The sequence below is a fragment of the Triturus cristatus genome, chromosome 5_1 (assembly GCF_964204655.1).
Source record: "Triturus cristatus chromosome 5_1, aTriCri1.1, whole genome shotgun sequence".
Classification (NCBI taxonomy): Eukaryota; Metazoa; Chordata; class Amphibia; order Caudata; family Salamandridae; genus Triturus; species Triturus cristatus.
This window is the reverse complement of record NC_140587.1, coordinates 315,318,378-315,336,641: the sequence shown is the minus strand read 5'-3', so window position 1 is coordinate 315,336,641 and position 18,264 is coordinate 315,318,378. Positions and strand designations below refer to the sequence as shown.

General features: G+C 41.0%; 1 protein-coding gene across 3 annotated transcripts in view; it reads left to right on the top strand.

The window, feature by feature from the left end:
• Nucleotides 1–18,264, top strand: part of COL14A1 (collagen type XIV alpha 1 chain) — a 513,241-nt gene that overhangs the window by 173,947 nt on the left and 321,030 nt on the right. For all 3 annotated transcript variants that reach the window (XM_085605041.1, XM_085605042.1, XM_085605043.1), the window contains 3 exons: nucleotides 4,411–4,566; nucleotides 12,040–12,159; nucleotides 13,831–13,995. In XM_085605041.1, the coding sequence (XP_085461167.1) occupies nucleotides 4,411–4,566; nucleotides 12,040–12,159; nucleotides 13,831–13,995 (441 nt within the window). The remainder of the gene's footprint in view (nucleotides 1–4,410; nucleotides 4,567–12,039; nucleotides 12,160–13,830; nucleotides 13,996–18,264) is intronic.

Here is an 18,264-nt window from a genome sequence, read left to right as displayed (position 1 = left end):
TGAGGCATGGAAGATGAAAAAGGTGGCATCCAAATATCCTGCGATCTGTTTTCCAGGAAAGAGGTCATTCAGGCCAGTGCGGTCCCACCCATGCCCACATTCCGTAGTCTGTCAAGCAGTCTCTCATGTGGGACCGCGTTGAAGGCCGCCGACAGGTCAAGTAAAATTAAAACTGCCCTACCTTCCTGATCTAGGTTTTCTTTAATGTGCTCTCTCACTTCTAACAGAGCACATTCTGTGCTATATTTTGTCCTAAAGCCGGATTGGGAGACCTGCAATTGATTTCGGTCTCCAATGTACTCTAAGAGTAGTCTGTTTACCATGTTTCTCTAGGACCTTAGATAATGCAGGAAGGAGGGAGATAGGCCTGTAGTTGGCCGGATCTATGTGGTTGGCGGTTGTCTTTTTAAGAAGTGGTAGAATTTTAGCCAGTTTTCGGATATGCAGCATTTTACCGGTTGAGAGGGATAGGTTAAGTACCTTGTTGACTGTGGGGTTGATGGTCGAGGCTAGAGAAGGGGGGCTACAGATGATGAAATCAAGACTTACTTAGTGCATGAATGCTTTGGTTTATGGAGAAAAGTTGCAACTTTTATGATCGGGAAAGAGGACTAGATTCTAAAGTTTGAATTATTATTGATAGAGTAGAGAGGTGACAACGCTGGAGGCTACCGCGGTTGGTTCATGTGTTGGAATATAAAGGGCTAACAAAGTTTTGCCCTCCTCATAATTGCCCCCTAGTCTGCCAAGAGCATAGTAGAGGTAGCAAACCTAAAATAACACAAGGCTAAGATGGACCAGGCTCTTGGACGGGTGCAGGAGGAGGGTTGGATAAAATGCCTTTCAGTATGATTGATCTCAATCTTGGAAAATTGGAATGGTGGATTATACAGATGATCTGGGAATAGGTGAGAGCCTATAGTAATGTAGAGTATTGATTAAAAGAAACTGAGGCTTTTGTACCAATTCAAGTCTGGAAAAAGAAACTTTATGTAAAGGAAAGAAATAAACAACAAAGTGATAGAAGGAATGCTTGAATTAACCTGAGTATATGTCGAAGTCGTGTCATTCTTTTATCAGCTTTCATAAAAGCTATGTTTATTCGTAACAAATTCTTCAATATTATAAGTGGTTTACTCACATAGTTAAATGTTGTAACACTGTTGTATTCTTTATTTTCATAGTTGAAACCTATCGCTCACTGTTGTCTATTTCATTTTAGGTAAACTCCAGCAAATGTACGTAATATCCAAGTGAGACAAACACAAGTGAGAGCGATTGAAATAGCAAGAACCAAACTTTGTAATGTAAAAAAGTATTCCACCTATGCCTTGCAGCCTTGAGGAGTTAACATGTCTTAACATTTTCAGCACTGAAATGAAGAGCCGGCTCAAGTCACAATCATGAAACTCCCCGGGGAATTCCGTAAAACATGACTCCCATTGGTCACAACAAATGAAAGTATGCGATTAAGCAAAAAGAAGATATTCTGTACAAGCCAGCACTATTTCTTCTGTCGATGACTTATGCGCCCACATGTCTGAAGGCAGTATTTTTTTGCATGCCGGTTGTATTATTCTTTGTAGAGTAGGACTGTAAAAGCCCTGTGGCTCTTTTTTTTGTATTTTATTGAAATTGAGACATCATAATAAAAACCTAACCATCCTGTGGCCTATATGAAGTTTTGCATCAATGTGCATTGCTCTTTTTTCTTGTACCTATATCCAAAAGACTAGTATCACAACTTCTTCTCTAGGAATAACCTCATCATTTGATGAGCCACTGATAATGGAAAGAAATGTCGGTGCTATATATGCAGACTGCAACACTGACCAGTGCAAGAGGCAGATGGGTTTAGATGGTCCTTCATGTCTCTAGGGTATTGTACCAAAGCTGTGGTTCCTCCCTATGTACGGATATCACCAATAGGGATTGCAGACAGCAATATTACTGAGCTTTTGCAAGCTGATGCTGATGGCATTCCTTATTGGAAGCTGCTTGATGTCCATATTCAATTGGTGGGAATTCAATTGGATTTCCCTATTTCCATAAGGACTTTATTTGTTCTCATTGCCGTTGTTTCTTACATATTTTGTTCAGAATCTTTCCTTATTTTTATCTTTCGATAGATCATATAGAACAAGCCTAAATCTTGGTGGTCCTCCTTGCAGCTGTCCTTAGTCTGCAACTCCCACAATAACAAAAAACAATAGTGTTAACACAAACAAGTTACCATTACTTTGAGCTCTCTGAGAGATCCCTGCAAAACATTGGCTTATACAAAAAGAACAAACAAAGCCTTCTGATACAATAATGGATGTTTAGAGCTCACCCAGCCAGATGCAGAAATTGAGGTGCACATTTACTATTATTTTACACAACGCTGTGCAGCAAGGGAAGTTGCTGCATTCTGTTGCGTGAAAGGGAGAACGCAGACATGCTTAACATTTACAAATATGCAACAACGCTCAACATCCGGTGATTCTGGGCAAATCACTTAATCTCCCCGTGCCTAAGAAAAATGAATGTATCTATCTGAAACGAAACTGGTGCTAATGTAAAGTGCTCTGATACCCGATTTCTCGTCTCCAGTTCGCGCTATATAAAACTCTAAAAAAAGGAATGGAGCATTTCTGCTCTCTCCTTGCACTGGTGCGCTGTGTGCTGCCTAGCACCAATTCAAGTATGTGCAAGGGTGCCTGCGTTACAGACAGGATTGTTTTTGTGCAGGAAGGCACCCTTTAGAGGCATATTCCTCTTTCAATGCATGCTGTGGAATGCAGCACACCTAAAAAGAGGAAGTAACAAGGAGAAATAAAGACATTTCTCCTCGTTATGTCTCATAGCGCTACCTTGAATAACTAAACCATGCAAAGCCACACAAAGTGTCTTTGCCTGACTTAGTAAATGCCAGAAATTATTTTGCATTGAGGCTGTGCCACAAAAGTAACTCAAAACCAATGCAAAATCATAGTAAATCTGGGCCTAAATGTCTTAGGAATCAAACCCATGATACTTAAGAATATTCCCTTAAGAGCACCAATCTAGAAAGGGACTCTTGGAAAGTTGCAAAGTTGGTAATTGCCATGGTGATAAAACCTATTGAGAATGGATGCTCTCAATTGCCGAAACTCAGTTCTGAGGCAGAAAGTGGTACAATATCGCACACAGAGACAGAATCAGGAACAGGCTTTGAAGCAAAACCCTGACAACTACAGGTCACATTGTGCCTCAAATGCATGTACATTTTTTTCCCATATTTGAAAAAAAATAAGGTACATTTGCATCCTAAACATAACTGTAAGCAGACTTGGTTTTCCACCTCGCAAAACTCCTCTGGGGATGGGTGGAGGGTGTGCATGAAAATGTGTGATTTTCATGGATATCTGTGCGTAGGTCATGTACTTTTTGTGCATTTTAAGAAAAAATCCTTTTGCAAAAATCTTAAGATTAAACCACCCAATACTATTAATATTATTTGCTTTCCGTTTCTGACCTAGATTTCCTAAAGAAGCCATAATGCCATCACTTTTTCATAGAGACGCGTCTGGTCTTGAATACATTAATGTGTCAAAGTTTTGACTTGTCCCAAAAATTGGAAATATATAAAAAAACAATGTGAAGAACTTTGGAAAAGAGTAGCCCCTGCACCTAGCGAACCTTGCATTAAGTTGATACCGACACACCTATTTACATTAAGGTGTTATTTAAGGCATTTTTTAAAGGAAAATGACATGCGCAAATAGTATTTGTGTCAGTTTTATATCTACAATTGTCCTTTGTAAAGGAAGTTCAAATGCCCCAGTTTAAAGCACAGGCGCCCCTAGTCTAAATGACCTTTCCTCTATATGAAAGGGCCTGACTGGACTTTTAATACAGAGAGAAGACTCTTTCTATAATAAAATTAGAGCTCTTTTATTTAGAATAGAAAACTAGAACATGTTCACTTATGATTGAGAGCTGGTTAATGCAAAAATATATTTATATAGAGAAACTAAATGCCTGTATCATGCTCTGTTAAATAAAGTATTATTTCAAGTAAGCACAGTGAATTGTCTTTTTTTTTGCGTCAAACATACTGATGTCTTGAAATTTCTTGCATGAGTAAGATCACAGTAGAAAAGTTTTACTTTGTAATGTAAATGGGAATTGTAATGTAAAATGCTTTTACTAATTGACTATACATGGACAGTTGTTAAAGTGTTTTACCCTGTAAGTCTCTGACACTGTGCATACACAATGAACTTGAGAACACAAACTTCGAGCTTATAATCCATATTGTGTTACTTTGTATGATATTGTAGAACTGCAAGTAGTGATATGTCCTTTCAGGTGTACACCTGGTCATGGCTAGGTCAGCCCAATGTTTGCGGTCTGCTTACAATTCTGTTCTACTTTTGTGGTTTCCAGAACAGCAGTTCACGTGCAAAACGCCAGCTATCGCGGATATTGTTATCCTGGTGGACGGCTCATGGAGCATTGGGAGATTCAACTTTAGACTGGTCCGAAATTTCTTAGAAGGCCTGGTTTCTGCGTTCAATGTGGGAAGTGATAAAACAAGAATTGGTAGGTATTGTGCGGTAATGATAATATTATTGATTGTTCTTACTAATGCCCGCCTAGTGTTAATATAGTGACCAATACTAGATATGTCGCTTTCTTGGTGTTTTAAATTGGGCTGGAGAGGAACTGATGCACTGGTAAAGGGGGGGCTGAATAAAAGATTTTGCCGAAGACCAGAGAACTTGAATAGGTGGCTAAGGCCCTGATTACGAGTTGCTCATTAAATTCCTTCCCATGTGTAATCCCATTTATGCACGGGTTGGAATTACGAGTTTGGCTGCATTTAAAATGTCTGATAATAATAGGATGCATTAAGTACCTCAACTGTTCTTAACTTTTGGCAGGTCAAACCTGCTGAAATGTAACATGAGAAATTCATATGATATTTACCGTACCATGCGGATTTTGGTGCGTTATTCCCTCATAATAGTTGTGGTTTCGTTATCTAACAGGTGCTTTAAATAACACCTATGCTCGTAATCCGGCCCTAAGCGTCTCCTGGTTCCACACTCAACAACACTCAAGTATAAATTGCCAACAATATTTATCTTTATGCATTTTAGCTGGCTGTGAGGAAGTCAATAAATATAGAGGAAATGATCAATAAACGTAATGGAATCAGGGCAAAGAGGGGTATTATATTGCCATGCAAGGTAGCTGCCTGCCTAGACATATTATATATCTATATAATCCAACTTCCTGGCACGTTTACTGAGATTGTGCCATTGGCACACTCTTTTTTCAAACCTGCGTTGCACTGAAAGTCCCCTGTGGTCTCTGTCACTCAGAACCATGCATTGCTTAATATTTAAAAGATCTTCTCTTCACATTCAGTGCAATACCTGATGTAAAATCCAGGGGCATTATTATAAGTGGAAAATAATAACAAAAGTATATGTACCTACGTGCATCTTACAATGAGGAATAAACACTATAGGTAATTCATTTATGTGTTGGGTCAAAGGAGGGAGAGGGAAAATGAGCAGTCAATTTTAGAAGTGTAGATCCTAATTAAGGAATTTCCTTCACAAATGTCTACATAAGTAGCACTCCCAGAAATAACAAATGAAAGTTTAGGGGAGAGGAGTTGGCCTAATGGCTAGGGCGGTCGTACTCGAATCTGGGGAACTGGGTTCAAGTCTCGGCAAGGACGCTAAACATCCTGTGATTCTGGGCAAATCAGTTAATCTCCCTGTGCCTAACAAAAATGAATGTGTCCTCGTGTAACGCAACTGGTGCTATGTAAAGCGCTCTGATACCTAATTCGGGTCAAGTTCGCGCAATATAAAACTCTGTTAAAAAAAAAAATCAGCCTTGGGGCCTGATTTATATGTTGGCGGATCTGGTCCCGCCTGCCGACTTGGTGGGCCACCCGCTGTATTTAGATGTTGGCTGGTCTATTGAGAGAAGACTGTTGGATTCCCACTGCCCCTGCCAGGATTTTGTCCCTGTGTCAATGTCATCAGAGGCATAATTGGCTGTTGGAGGGAGTCCCACCAGGATTCCCACCATCCTGATTACGATGTGCCTTTCCACCGTGGCAACTGTGGCGGGAAAACCTCCGAGCTCAGGTTGGCGGAAACAACAAAAAGGAGGTGAAAATGACCTTTTTTGAGTTTCCACTTCTGTTTCCATCTTGAACCCCATCGTCCAGGTCCTTCCTGTGCTGCGACCACTTGACCATGACGTTCAGCCACCCCGTTGTTGCCAAAATCCAAAGTGTAGGCTTCTGCGTCACTTGTCTCACTATGAATCTTTTGTTAATATTAGCTTTTGCCTCATGTATTTTACCATTTCTCTTACATGCACATTTTTGTATGTGCCATGCATGAGTGTACATCGTACCTCTTATTGTAAAATGTACACACCTGTATTGAAACACATTTTTTGTGGAGGTGTGTGTGGGTGATGTGCTTGTGGTAACTGTGGGTGTACATACAATAGTGTGTGTATGTTGTTGGTGTGCTATGCTATATGTAAGTAATGAAGCGATACCAAAGGGGATGATGGACGGAGCGTTTGAGCAAATCAAACAGTCACCCCCAGTCAACTGATCTGGGTTTGATCCATCATCATTCTTTAGCTCAGTCCACCACCCCAGTTCAGAAATGGCCATTTGCAAATAAGTCTGACCCTGTGCCTCATGGGAACAGTCCAGCCCGAACTGCCAAGCCATGTCTTCCCTGGACCGGAAACAAGCACCCTGGGACCGGTTTCGGGTTCATAACCCTCATCAGCCAGGCAATCTTGAATCCAGTGGCAAAGTGAGCAAGTGGAACGGCATGGTGAGCAAAAAAACGATGGATTTAGGCCCAGATCTCTGTACTGGGGTGAATGTATGACATTGTTCTGCATTCTGTCCATCAACTGTTGTTTTTGCATATGTAAGAAATAGACATTACATATTGCCCACATGTACATTATGACACATTCACAACATATGTATAGGTATTGAGATAAGGATTTCGTCTCAGGAATTCTCACTGCCATATGGTGTTTTCCAGGGCACGGCAATTAGCCCCACAATTTACAATGTGTACGTTACCCCCTTGGGAGATTTAATCAAATCTTGTGGCTCCATTTTAACCTCCTATGCTGACGACACACAGATAGGTGTCTCATTGGATAGTGGAGCTGCAACTGACGGCACAAGATTCAGAGAATGCATGTTAGCTGTTGGCTCCTGGATGGCTATGAACTGCCTGAAGTTAAATTCAGGTAAAACGGAGGTGCTTATCTTCAGGTCATCACCTTCCTTCTGGTGTCCGGAATTGTGGTAAACAGAGCTAGGCCCTCTCCCTCTGCCAGTGAGGGAAGCTAAACATTTTGAAGTAATTTTAAATGACTCTCTTTCTTTCTTAGATCAGGCTGCTTTTTATACTTTGAAACTTGTTAAAAAGATTCTTCCGTTTATACCTAAACATTTACAGAAAACAGTAGTCACGTCGTTGGTGATGTCTAGAATTGACTGTGCGAACGGCCTATACCTAAATGCCCATCAACAGGTGCTAAACAAATTGCAGACACTACAAAATGCCGCAGCATGGACCCTTCTGAAAATTCCAAGATCTCACTCTGTTGTAGACTCCATTAAAAAAGCTACACTGACTCCCTGTGAGGCAGAGAGTGCTTTTTAAGGCTCTCTGCATTGTCTACAAGGCCTTGCATACCGAAGGCCCTGAATTCTTTAAGAACAGTTTTACCTGGTATTCCCTTCTAGATCCTTAAGATCTGCTTCTGCCAAATTGGTATCCATACCCAGGTACAGGCGTGCCTCCTGGGGTGGCAGAGGCTTTGTCGGTACTTCTAAAGTCTGGAATGAACTTCCTCTCAACATCAAATTGATGCCACATTTGTTGGCTTTCAGGAAATCACTAAAAACCTGGCTCTTCAGGTCCTGCTAATCTCTACGGGGATATCTCTCATATGGTCTTTCAATTAGCGCCAAGATGCCCGTGGGTATTTGAGCGCTTAATAAAACTACTTAACATAACATAAGTGGTACTCACTTGTCTCCACACCACCATGGGCTTACTCCATTAGAACTCCGCCCCAGGACACCGCCAGCACAATGGGAACATCTTAATCGGCTTGATGCAAGCCCGCTGGCCCGACGGTGATGAAGTACTGTTTGCCAGAAGAGAAGCCCGATGTCACCCCGGAGCCCTGTCTGTTGCCGCAACCTCTAAATACGACGAGAGGACAACTGTCAGCTTCACTGAGTACTTGGAACCGCCTCCACGGGGGGACGACAGAAGTATTGTCAAGATCTAAATCAGGGCCTTCGTCACCAGCGACAAGCAAAATAAAGCTTTAGCCCCTGCATTCATTTTAGGCAGAAAATGTCGAAGCTTTCAGGCCCCAAGACTTTGAGCCCTTATTTGCCCTCAAAGTCTCGGGGCCTGCGAGCAGGCAGTATTGGCTCCTGCTCCAATTGTACATGTGCTCGTTGCCCCTGGTCCAATTGTCCACATTGTGAAAAATGAAAACAGGGGATTGTCTTTTTGTGTTGAAAATGATAAAATAAAACAATAGAGCGTAAATGGTATTTCACGCAAACTTTGAACAAATGGGTTCCTCCATTGTCTCAAAGAGCCAAAGGCACACCATAATTAAGAGGACGATTCCTTCAAGTCTGTCACATTCTGAGTGATACAAGAGGTCCAGTGGCCAAACCCTTGGCAGGTCACTTACCTTTAATTCTCCGTAGCGAACCAACCAGGCATGCAAAGATCACAGTCCTGAAGTGACAACTATCCTCTGTTTACTTCAGTCGTGAAATGACCGTAGACCTTAAATTGCCACCATACCGAACTGGCTGCATTCTGAAATTACTGCATACATTAATCAGCACTAATCCTGATTTGACTCCAATAATTAGGTTCCTGAAAGTATAGTCTTGAAGGGACACCGGACCCTAATTGGCAACTGTCCTAAAAATAATGCAATCCTGAAATGAATGCAATTCTAAAACAATTGCTGTCCTAAAATAACTGTAAGCCGGAAAGTACTGCAGGGCAGAAACGACTCATGCCAACCAGTCCTGAAATAACTCGAGTCATGCAATAGTGGCCACTGTGAAATGATGGTCACCCAGCAAGGACCTCGGTTCCGAAGCATAGCCGCAGCCCTGAATTGACTGGCGACCTAGAATGAGTGTAGTATTGAAATCGCTGTAGTCCTGGAACTTCTAAAGCCTAGAGATGAGTATGCTTGTGAAATACCTACTGTCTTCTCAGACATTAGCCTCATAGCCTAAACTCTTGTTTTAACTGAGCTGGCATTACTATTTCACATGGTCTGAAGTAAACCTGGTTGTGAACAACTCGCATCCTTTCGTAGACAAGATATTTCCTCCATGCGGTAAACTCATCGGCTGAAAAAAGATAGATTACCTACCGGAGGGACTGTAGTTTACTCCAAAGTGTTGCTTTGCAGAGAGATCCAGGACAAGTCATTCATGGTAATTTGTGCATTGGTTGCAAATAATTCCACCATTTTCTAGCTTACAGAAGTAATGCAACGCATCCCAGGAAATGACACCTCTTTTTAACGTGAACTCCTCAGCTGACCACTGTGCCCACAGACCCCCTGCAAACAAACCCTGTAAATAGAAGATTGCATTATGTAGAGTGTCAACTCAGAGAATAGGGGTGCATTACAGTAGAGAATCAGAAGAAACGTGTGAAATATCCAGATCGTATTTATTATTTGTTTTTTTTGTCAGTGTTCTTTAAATGGCCACATGTTGCCTTGTAGCGACGTCAGATCACTGTGAAATAATAGTAGAAGTTCCATTCTAGAAGATGCATGAAAGGTACAAGCATAGGTAGAGTGTTGCCAAATAAGAGTGTGGTCCACTATCATGCATTCCTCCTACACTACTTCCTTAGTATCAAATATTCGACAGAATGACAACTTGAAAAGTTCTATCTTCTGATTTTTTTCTGAACCAGAGATTGGTAAGTTCTACCCTCGGACATCGATTCAAGGCATTCCAGAGTGTGGGGCCCCAGGTACCCCATAATGTGCTTCCATGTTTGTTGTTCGAAGATCTGTTTGTAGGTAAGGCAGGAGTTGGCTGAATGAAGACCCTCCCATGGGTGTTGTGCGGTGCCAAATTTTGTTAGTAGGCTGGCCATAGGTTCCAACAGATGTTGTATTTTTGCAAAATGGTTTGAATTGCAATCTGGGCTCTACTGGGAGCCATTAGATAGCATCCAGGGCTGGTATTGTACTGTTGTGTTTACGGAGATGCAAGCAGTGGTTTGCCTCATGATTTTGTAGTCTTTCGCAATCTGTTTATAACCTTTTGTTGGGCAGTGTATAGTCTATGTGCAGTAGTCCACCTGTGCCACTACTATTACCTGGCACAAATGCACCGGATTGTAGAATTAGAATCATGGAAGAAGTTTCCTAACCATGGTTAGACAACGGTTTACACCTTTGACTGTGCTGTTGGTTTGCATATCGCATGCTAGTTCTGTGTCAACTATGATTCTCAGATGTGTTGTTTGATGTGGTTGTGGGACCCTCAGAGTTTTTGATTGTTTGAACAACAGCTTGTTATTAATTGATTTCTGTTTTTACTTTATTCAGCTAAAAGAGTTAGAGTACAGTTTTGCCTCTCGGATTCACCATTCAAATTGAATTGGGGTTGGGAGTCATCAACGTGCATATGATAATAAAATGTATGACTTTCTAGTATTTATGCCTGGTGGGATCATGTATGAGTGACAGTGAAGACTCTTATAGAACATTACAAGGCCGGAGCAGATCCATTTTAGGGGCATTCTGAACACTGCCCATTTGTTGAGCGTTCTCGGTACGGGTTTGTGGTTCATTGTATTGTAGGTTTCAGAGAGTTCCATGGATATTTCAGAAACTTGCTTCCCTTTGTCCAGGGTGGTGAGTTGGTCTCCCCTTATGCTCACTGGGGCAGACTCTGTCCCCTGAATAGACCTGAACTCTGGTTTAGGAGGTGGTTGAGCTTGATGTAGGCTTGTAGTTGGTTAGTCACTTCTTACTAAATCCTGCAATCCTGGAGAAACCGGACCTGACAAAGAAGCCACTGGGGTTGCAGGTATCTGTTCTACCCAGGCCATGACTGTCCACACCCTAGCAGCATTGGGGGGATTAGCAAGTGCTCCTTCAGCTCTTTCCTCTACTCCTAGCCCTCCTCTTGCCCATGCCACCCCCACCAACCACACCACAAACCAAAAGAAATCCTCAGAATTCATGTACTACCTGTTCTAAGCAGACAGCCAGTGGATGACATTTGAACCCCTTATACTACCTGGAATTGGGACAAACACAGGCAGTTGGACCCTGCACTACTGGGTTGACATGCGATTCGCCCCATTCCAGGAAAAATACCTTGTAATCCCATTATTGTGGTGTAGAAATATCCACTAGAATAGGGGATTCAAGCTTTTGTTATTGCTGTACCAAAATACGGCGAACTCATCAGAAAGGCCATCATTGTCTCCGTTTGATACATTTTAACATTTAAGGCAACTTCTCCGCTGCCTGTGAGAGCCAAAGGGTTGGGATGTCGGAAGCAATTAAATGTCGTTGAGCTAAAGATAACAGTATTCCCATTCTCACTGGGCCTTGTAGGAAATGCAATGCAAATGTTATTAAATAGTAGAGTACCCTGCCGAGGTGACGGGTAGGTTAATTGCACCAGAAATAAATAAGAGACAGAGCCCTATCGACAGCAAAGTCTGCACTCTTATTTAAGACACCAACATTGGACATTTAGGTATTGTCAGGACTTGTGGTTTAAGGTTTTTTCATAACAAATAAATTGGGTATGGAATCTTCACAAGCTGTGCTTTCGAAGACTTTTCAGTTGATCAACTGGTGAGTACCTTATTCATTTTAGAGGTAAATTCAATTTGTGTGCATCAGTGACAACAGCAATAAGTACAGAAAACCATAATATAGAAATTCATGCACTGTTTCCTTGACTAGGTCTTGCGCAGTACAGCGGCGACCCCCGCATAGAATGGCACCTGAATGCATATAATACTAAAGAAGCTGTCGTGGACGCAGTCCGTAATTTACCTTACAAGGGCGGAAACACATTAACAGGTACGTCACGTTTTTTCATATTATCTTGAAATGTAGGACTGAGCTCCTGATTCACAGCAATCTTTTTGTCCCTTTCCACTAATTTGTACTTTGTAGGTAGTCACAAAATATTGGCAGTTTTTTTCTCACACAAAATATATGGTAACGTGCAACAACAACATTTGAAACTCTACACATATTTTAGAGGAGACCCTCATCTCCTCTTATTTTCACAGAGGGGTAGTGGAAGACATTTCTCAGCAGAGAAAGAAATATTCTCTGTGTAGAAAAAAACAGTAAAAGATAACGCGCACCTTTTACTCTAACTCTAACCCTATGGATTTTCCATGGTGGGCGAGAAATCAGCCCAGTGTAGCGTTTTGGTTTCTAGGCATGCTCCTGAGCTCTGTTCCTGGTCAATATTGTTAGAACCTATGTCTTAAAACAAGAAAAGGCGTGTGAACTCCATAAAAGCTGGAAATTTAAGATAGAAGTAGATGGGAAATCTCCTCCCTCTTTACACTGTGCTTTATTAAGCTAGAGATTCCACTAAATCCACTGATGAAATGATCATATGCCCTACTTAATTCATATGGTAGTTTTATATTTTTAAACCTAAAAAATAATTATAGACCCTCTCCTCGATTGCTATGCCTGAGCCCGAGTCCAAGCCTGTTGAGAGGGGTAGAGGATATAATGCTTGGCATGGCTACTGTGGATGGGCGATAATGTTATTAGTACCTTTAGCTCATTGAGAATACAATTTTAGAAATAAAACTGCGAGAAACAGAGCAAGAGTGATATAATGTTGGGATGTGTGGTCTATTTCTGTCAGTATAAATCCACTGCCACACCACTGTATTCGGTAATGACCCAAATGTGTCCATTTTCAGTCCCTTCAATAACATTTCTAAGTGAAGCAGTTTATCAAACCTGAACAGTGTCTTGATGCGTTGGAGGTGTCTTTTGCCTGTGCGCACCAAACTACTAGATAATTGTCCCTCAGCTAGACGATGGGTGGGTTGGGGTACCATGTGGAATATCCTATGGGAAGATGAAACTGTAGCCCAGCCCATAGAATCCCATGGACCTCATTCACACCTAGGTAGGCGTTGTGAGTCCCATCAATTCTCCTCCTAAAAAACAGCCAGACTTATTCTGGATGTTTTGACATGTTCCCTGTTTTGGCTTGTGGCCCATTGCACTGACACAACATTCTGACCCAATGGACAATGGGAATGAAGATGCATTTGCCTGATGACTGTACCAATGCAGATCTCTCAGGAATTTTGGTTTGACCTCAGGAGATTCTGTAATGGATAGTAACTGCTTCTAAGCAGTAAACAAACCTACTGCCAGGCAAGAGCTAAAGTCCAACGCACTTAACAAGCCCATGGGACTATTGTAAACAAAGCATTTTCCTTTTGACTTTGTAGACTGTAGATCAATATCCCCAATTCTGACAGTCGGACATTGTGTAAAATAGCTATTCAATTGGCATTTTTCTTAATAACTATCAATAATACATTAAAATATGTATTATGGCCTATTAATTCATATAAATGTGTTAAGACAAGTACAAAATATAAAAATCAGACTATCAATGAGTACACTTTTACTAGACAATATTATTTTACTATTATCTTAACTACACAGTTACTATTTGCTCTTACATTGTGTCATTCTTTCTAGGTCTGGCATTGACATATATTTTGGAAAATAGCTTCAAACCTGAAGCAGGCCTGAGGCCTGGAATCCCAAAGATTGGCATTTTGATCACTGATGGCAAATCCCAAGATGACGTCATCCCTTCTGCCAAAAGTTTACGTGATGCTGGTATCGAATTGTTTGCTATTGGTATGTAATCAAAAGACTTAATGTTTTATCTGAATAGGAACAATAAGACTTCCTGAAAATTCTTTCATTTTGTCTAGAATGTTGTACTAGATTTAAAACAATCATGCAGGGTTTTATCACTGAGACAAGGGCTAGAGCATACATGGGTAATTGATTGCAGATTTTGCGATACCCGAGATTTGAGATTTGGTTCACCAATAAACACTAATGTGTGATAACTTTTAGACCTGAGTGCACTTAGGTCCAAAGCAACTCAAGGGGTGTTTACTACACTCAGTAAATACTGATATCCTGGGGTGGTATATTTATTGGGGTTAGAAAACTCTTTAGATTTTGAGTTTGCTAGAAGAAACATATGGAAAGAGATGTTTTCGTTTAATCTTCCCCCAATAAAAGTTGTGACCTGATATTTTGCCTTGTAAAATTGCAGGGGTGTGGACATTACAGTATAATGCTATTTGTACATGGATCGTAATGATCTCCCAACTTGTAGTAGCCATATTATAGCCTGCTACTGGGTGCTATACTGGTTATTAAAGGCCCTGCTCAAGTTATAGGCCTGAGCCTATGACAAGGGAGTGGGGCTTCAACAACCGATGTAGCCAGGGCATAAGGGCTATAAGGCTATTAGAACATTCCACCCACTGAGGGTAGGATGTTGTAATTTAAAAACGCAGAAACAGAAAGTCAAGCACTAGAATGTTGCAGCAGAAGGCTTATACCAGTCTTTATTGGCCCTTAGCCACTTTATTGTCTTTATCCGAGCTTCCAGCATTCCACTGTTCTAATATAGCCTTATAGCCCGCTGCAGAGGGCTATACTGGTTGTTTAAGGCCTTAAACCTGAGTTATAGTCGAGAGCCACAGGCAAAGGCATCTAACAATGGGGAGGGCCTTTAACAAGAGGTATAGGCCGAAGCAGAAGGGCTGTAAGGCTAATAAAACATTCCACCAACTAGGAATTGAATCGTCTAAATTAAAAAGGGAGAAACTGAAAAACAAACATTGGAATGTTGGAGCAGAAGGCTTGTACCAGCTACCAGCTACTATAAGCCCAAAGCCACTCCATTGTCTTCAATGGAGCTCTCAACATTCCAATGTTCTAATATAGTCTTAGAGCCCGCCGTAGCGGGCTCTACCAGCCATTAAGGGCCCGCCCCAGCCTGCGAGGGTAACTACAAAGGGAGCGGCTTAATGGCTGGTGGAGCCCGCTATGGAGGGCTCTAAGTCTGCTCATAAATGGCAAAATATTCAAATTTTTAACCAAAGGCCTCATGGAGCCCTAGGTGGTTGGAATCCCCTCGGACTCCGTGAGGCCTTTGTTCACAGCAATAACTGTGAACAAACATTGGAATGGCGATGCTCCGGGCTTCTACCAGTTATTAGAAGCCTCATGTACTCCATTGTTTTCAACGGAGCTCCCAACTTTCCAATGTTCTAATTAGGCATTATAAAGGCCTTCCAGGAAACAAACCTGATACTATTGGTGGGTGGTTACAACTCTGTAAAAGGATATATAATTTATCATAAGTCTATGAAAAATACATTGGAGTGCTAGTCCTTGAGGCAGCTGTCATCTGTGAACTGAACATCGAACTTTCCATGTGGCAGCTTTACTACTGGAGTATGCATGAACACTGTTTACAAAAGAAACATTGGAAAAAAAGGAAGGTACTTACAAAGGCAAGATCCCACAATGGAAAATTACCATTCTTTTCCATTGACCATTGGACTATTATTTTGGCTTGCAAGAAAATGCACTTTCAGTTTTTGAATCAGGTTGAGCCGCAGCTTTTTTTCACATTTGAATGAATGAGCAGTTGGTGTAGCCTCTTGTGATGTTGAGTCTTTAGGACTCATAGACCCATACTTGGTAAAATCTATGGAAACAAGGAGATGGTGCACCTTCTCTAGATGTCTGATTTGACATAGCTGCTTCTAAGTGTAACTGACATATTCGTGAAGTTTGAAAGAGAGATTCTTGAGGGTATGCTGGCCTGATTTAGAGTTTGGCAGATGGGTACTCTGTCACTAATTTGATGGATATTCTGTCCACCTTTTTACAAGTGCTTTAGGATATAACCAGGGCCACTGGAATTATGCAGCAGAAGAGGACCAAATTATAAGGCAGGGTTGACTAAATTATTCGGCAAACTAAGGCAAAATATGCGGCGTAGTGCAGCACATTTTGTGGCTGCATTATTTCAGTATTTTGTCATTTTTACACATGCTAACACTGTCTGGGAAAAAAATGTCAATTTATATGCACCAATTTAGCACCCAAATAAAGCAGTGAGCAACAGGAAGATGGCAGTGAATATTTGTGAATGGCCTTTGAGTGCTCAGGAACAAGTGACGCCATATACTTAGTAACGTTTGATCTGTTTGAGCTAGAAACAAATTTGTTTTGTTGAAATCTGCAGATTATGCAGTCAATGATGGATTAAGGGGCAAATGCAGCAAATTCATAATCATCCAAAAAAAATGCAGCAGCCGCAGAATCACATAATTGCAGTGGCCCTGGATATAATGAACTTGTAATAAGGCGGCTGGGATATACGCCACGTTTGTGACCGGATAGCCATCTGCCAAACTCTAAATCAGGCCCTTAGAATGCATCCAAATCGAAATGGTCTTGGAAATAAATATGGGGAATATAAGTGCAATTTATTGTTAATTAGTTTGTGACTTGAAGCTGATCGAAGCTGTGTGGACCCCTTTTAGATGTTCATGCGGAGTCACACATAAGTAGTGAAAAGTATCTGGATCCTTTGAAACAATGAATGAGGGTCTAATTTCACCTTTTTGTAGGTCTAACTTTCGAGACAGCTGTAACTGTTTTGCCAGACAATGATTTCTTAAAAAGGGAATAATAATATACATACACATTTGGGCTTCTGGCCAGTGGTCTCTATCCCTTGGTCTGTTAAATTGTCAATCACACTTAGTTTCCATCTACTCTTTTGGCTTGGCGCAGTGAAATGCTTTATTCAGAAACTTGCTTTTGAATGCAATTGGATGGTAATCTTGTTTTGATGAAGATTTAAATAGATTTTGTGCATTGTACATGGACCTTCTTGTTATGCAGGTGTTCCATGTGGACATAAGACTTAATAACACTTGTCCTCATTATGATTTCATTCTGATGTGGCAGAGAGACTGAACAACAATTGTAGCCAGCTGATCTCTATTGCAAGAGTGACACTTCATGCATAATGACCAGTGACAATATATGGCAAATGCTGTTGGTTTTGTAAGGTAGAAATGGGAATAGGGTTACCAATGCATTTTGTCTTTTAATTGTGATAAAAATGTATGTGTTTGATAACTTTTCAGGGATTGGTGACAATAATTGCCAAATTTTTTATTGAAAAAAATGACATTAAATTTCATCTCTCTCACCACCTCATCACTTACTATTCAACTTCTCTCTTTCAGTCACTCCCTACCCTCCTCCTCTACCTCATCATTAATTCACTACCTCATCACTCTACCCCTCTCACACTTTCAAAACACCATTATCTCTACCTCAGTCAACTACCCTACTCCTTTCTTGCTATCTCACTTTCCCTGCCTCTATCTCTTCATCTTCTTCATTTCACCATCTGTATCTCACCTCTCTCTTCAACTATCTCTCTCTTAATCTGTTGCTCTATCTCACCTTCCTGTCTCTACCTGTCTTTCTACCTCACTCTCTTTATAACACTATATTGACTTTGCTAATCTTTTTCTACTTCATATATGTACTCTATTCAATTCTTTTCTCTCTACACCTCATTTATTTTTTTACTCTTCACTGCTTTCTCTCCGCCTTCTCTCTGCCTCTCTACTGTCATTACTTCACTTGTCTTTCTACACCTCATGTCTTATTTTCCCTTTACCTTAGCACTGTGTCTCTACCTTACTTCTGTCTAAAATTCTCTGACTACCTCATAACTTTACATGTCTATCTCTACTTCTGTCTGCCAATGACACTTTCTAACTCAACTGTCTTTCTACGTTACCTATCAGTAATCCTCGCCACTTAGTGCACCCGCTACTTTTCCTCTTTATGCATGGGCTTTCCCCTATCTCTAGCTCGTTTGACCTCATTTTAAAACTGTATCTATTTCTTGACCTTTCTTTCTCTACCTACTTGTTACCCTTTTTTACCTCTCTGTACCTTTGTTTCTAGCTACCCCACTGTTCTCTCTTTATCTTACATCTCTCTGTACCTCGCCTTTCTCTCTAGCTCTCATCTCTATCTCTACCTATCATCACCCTCTACTTC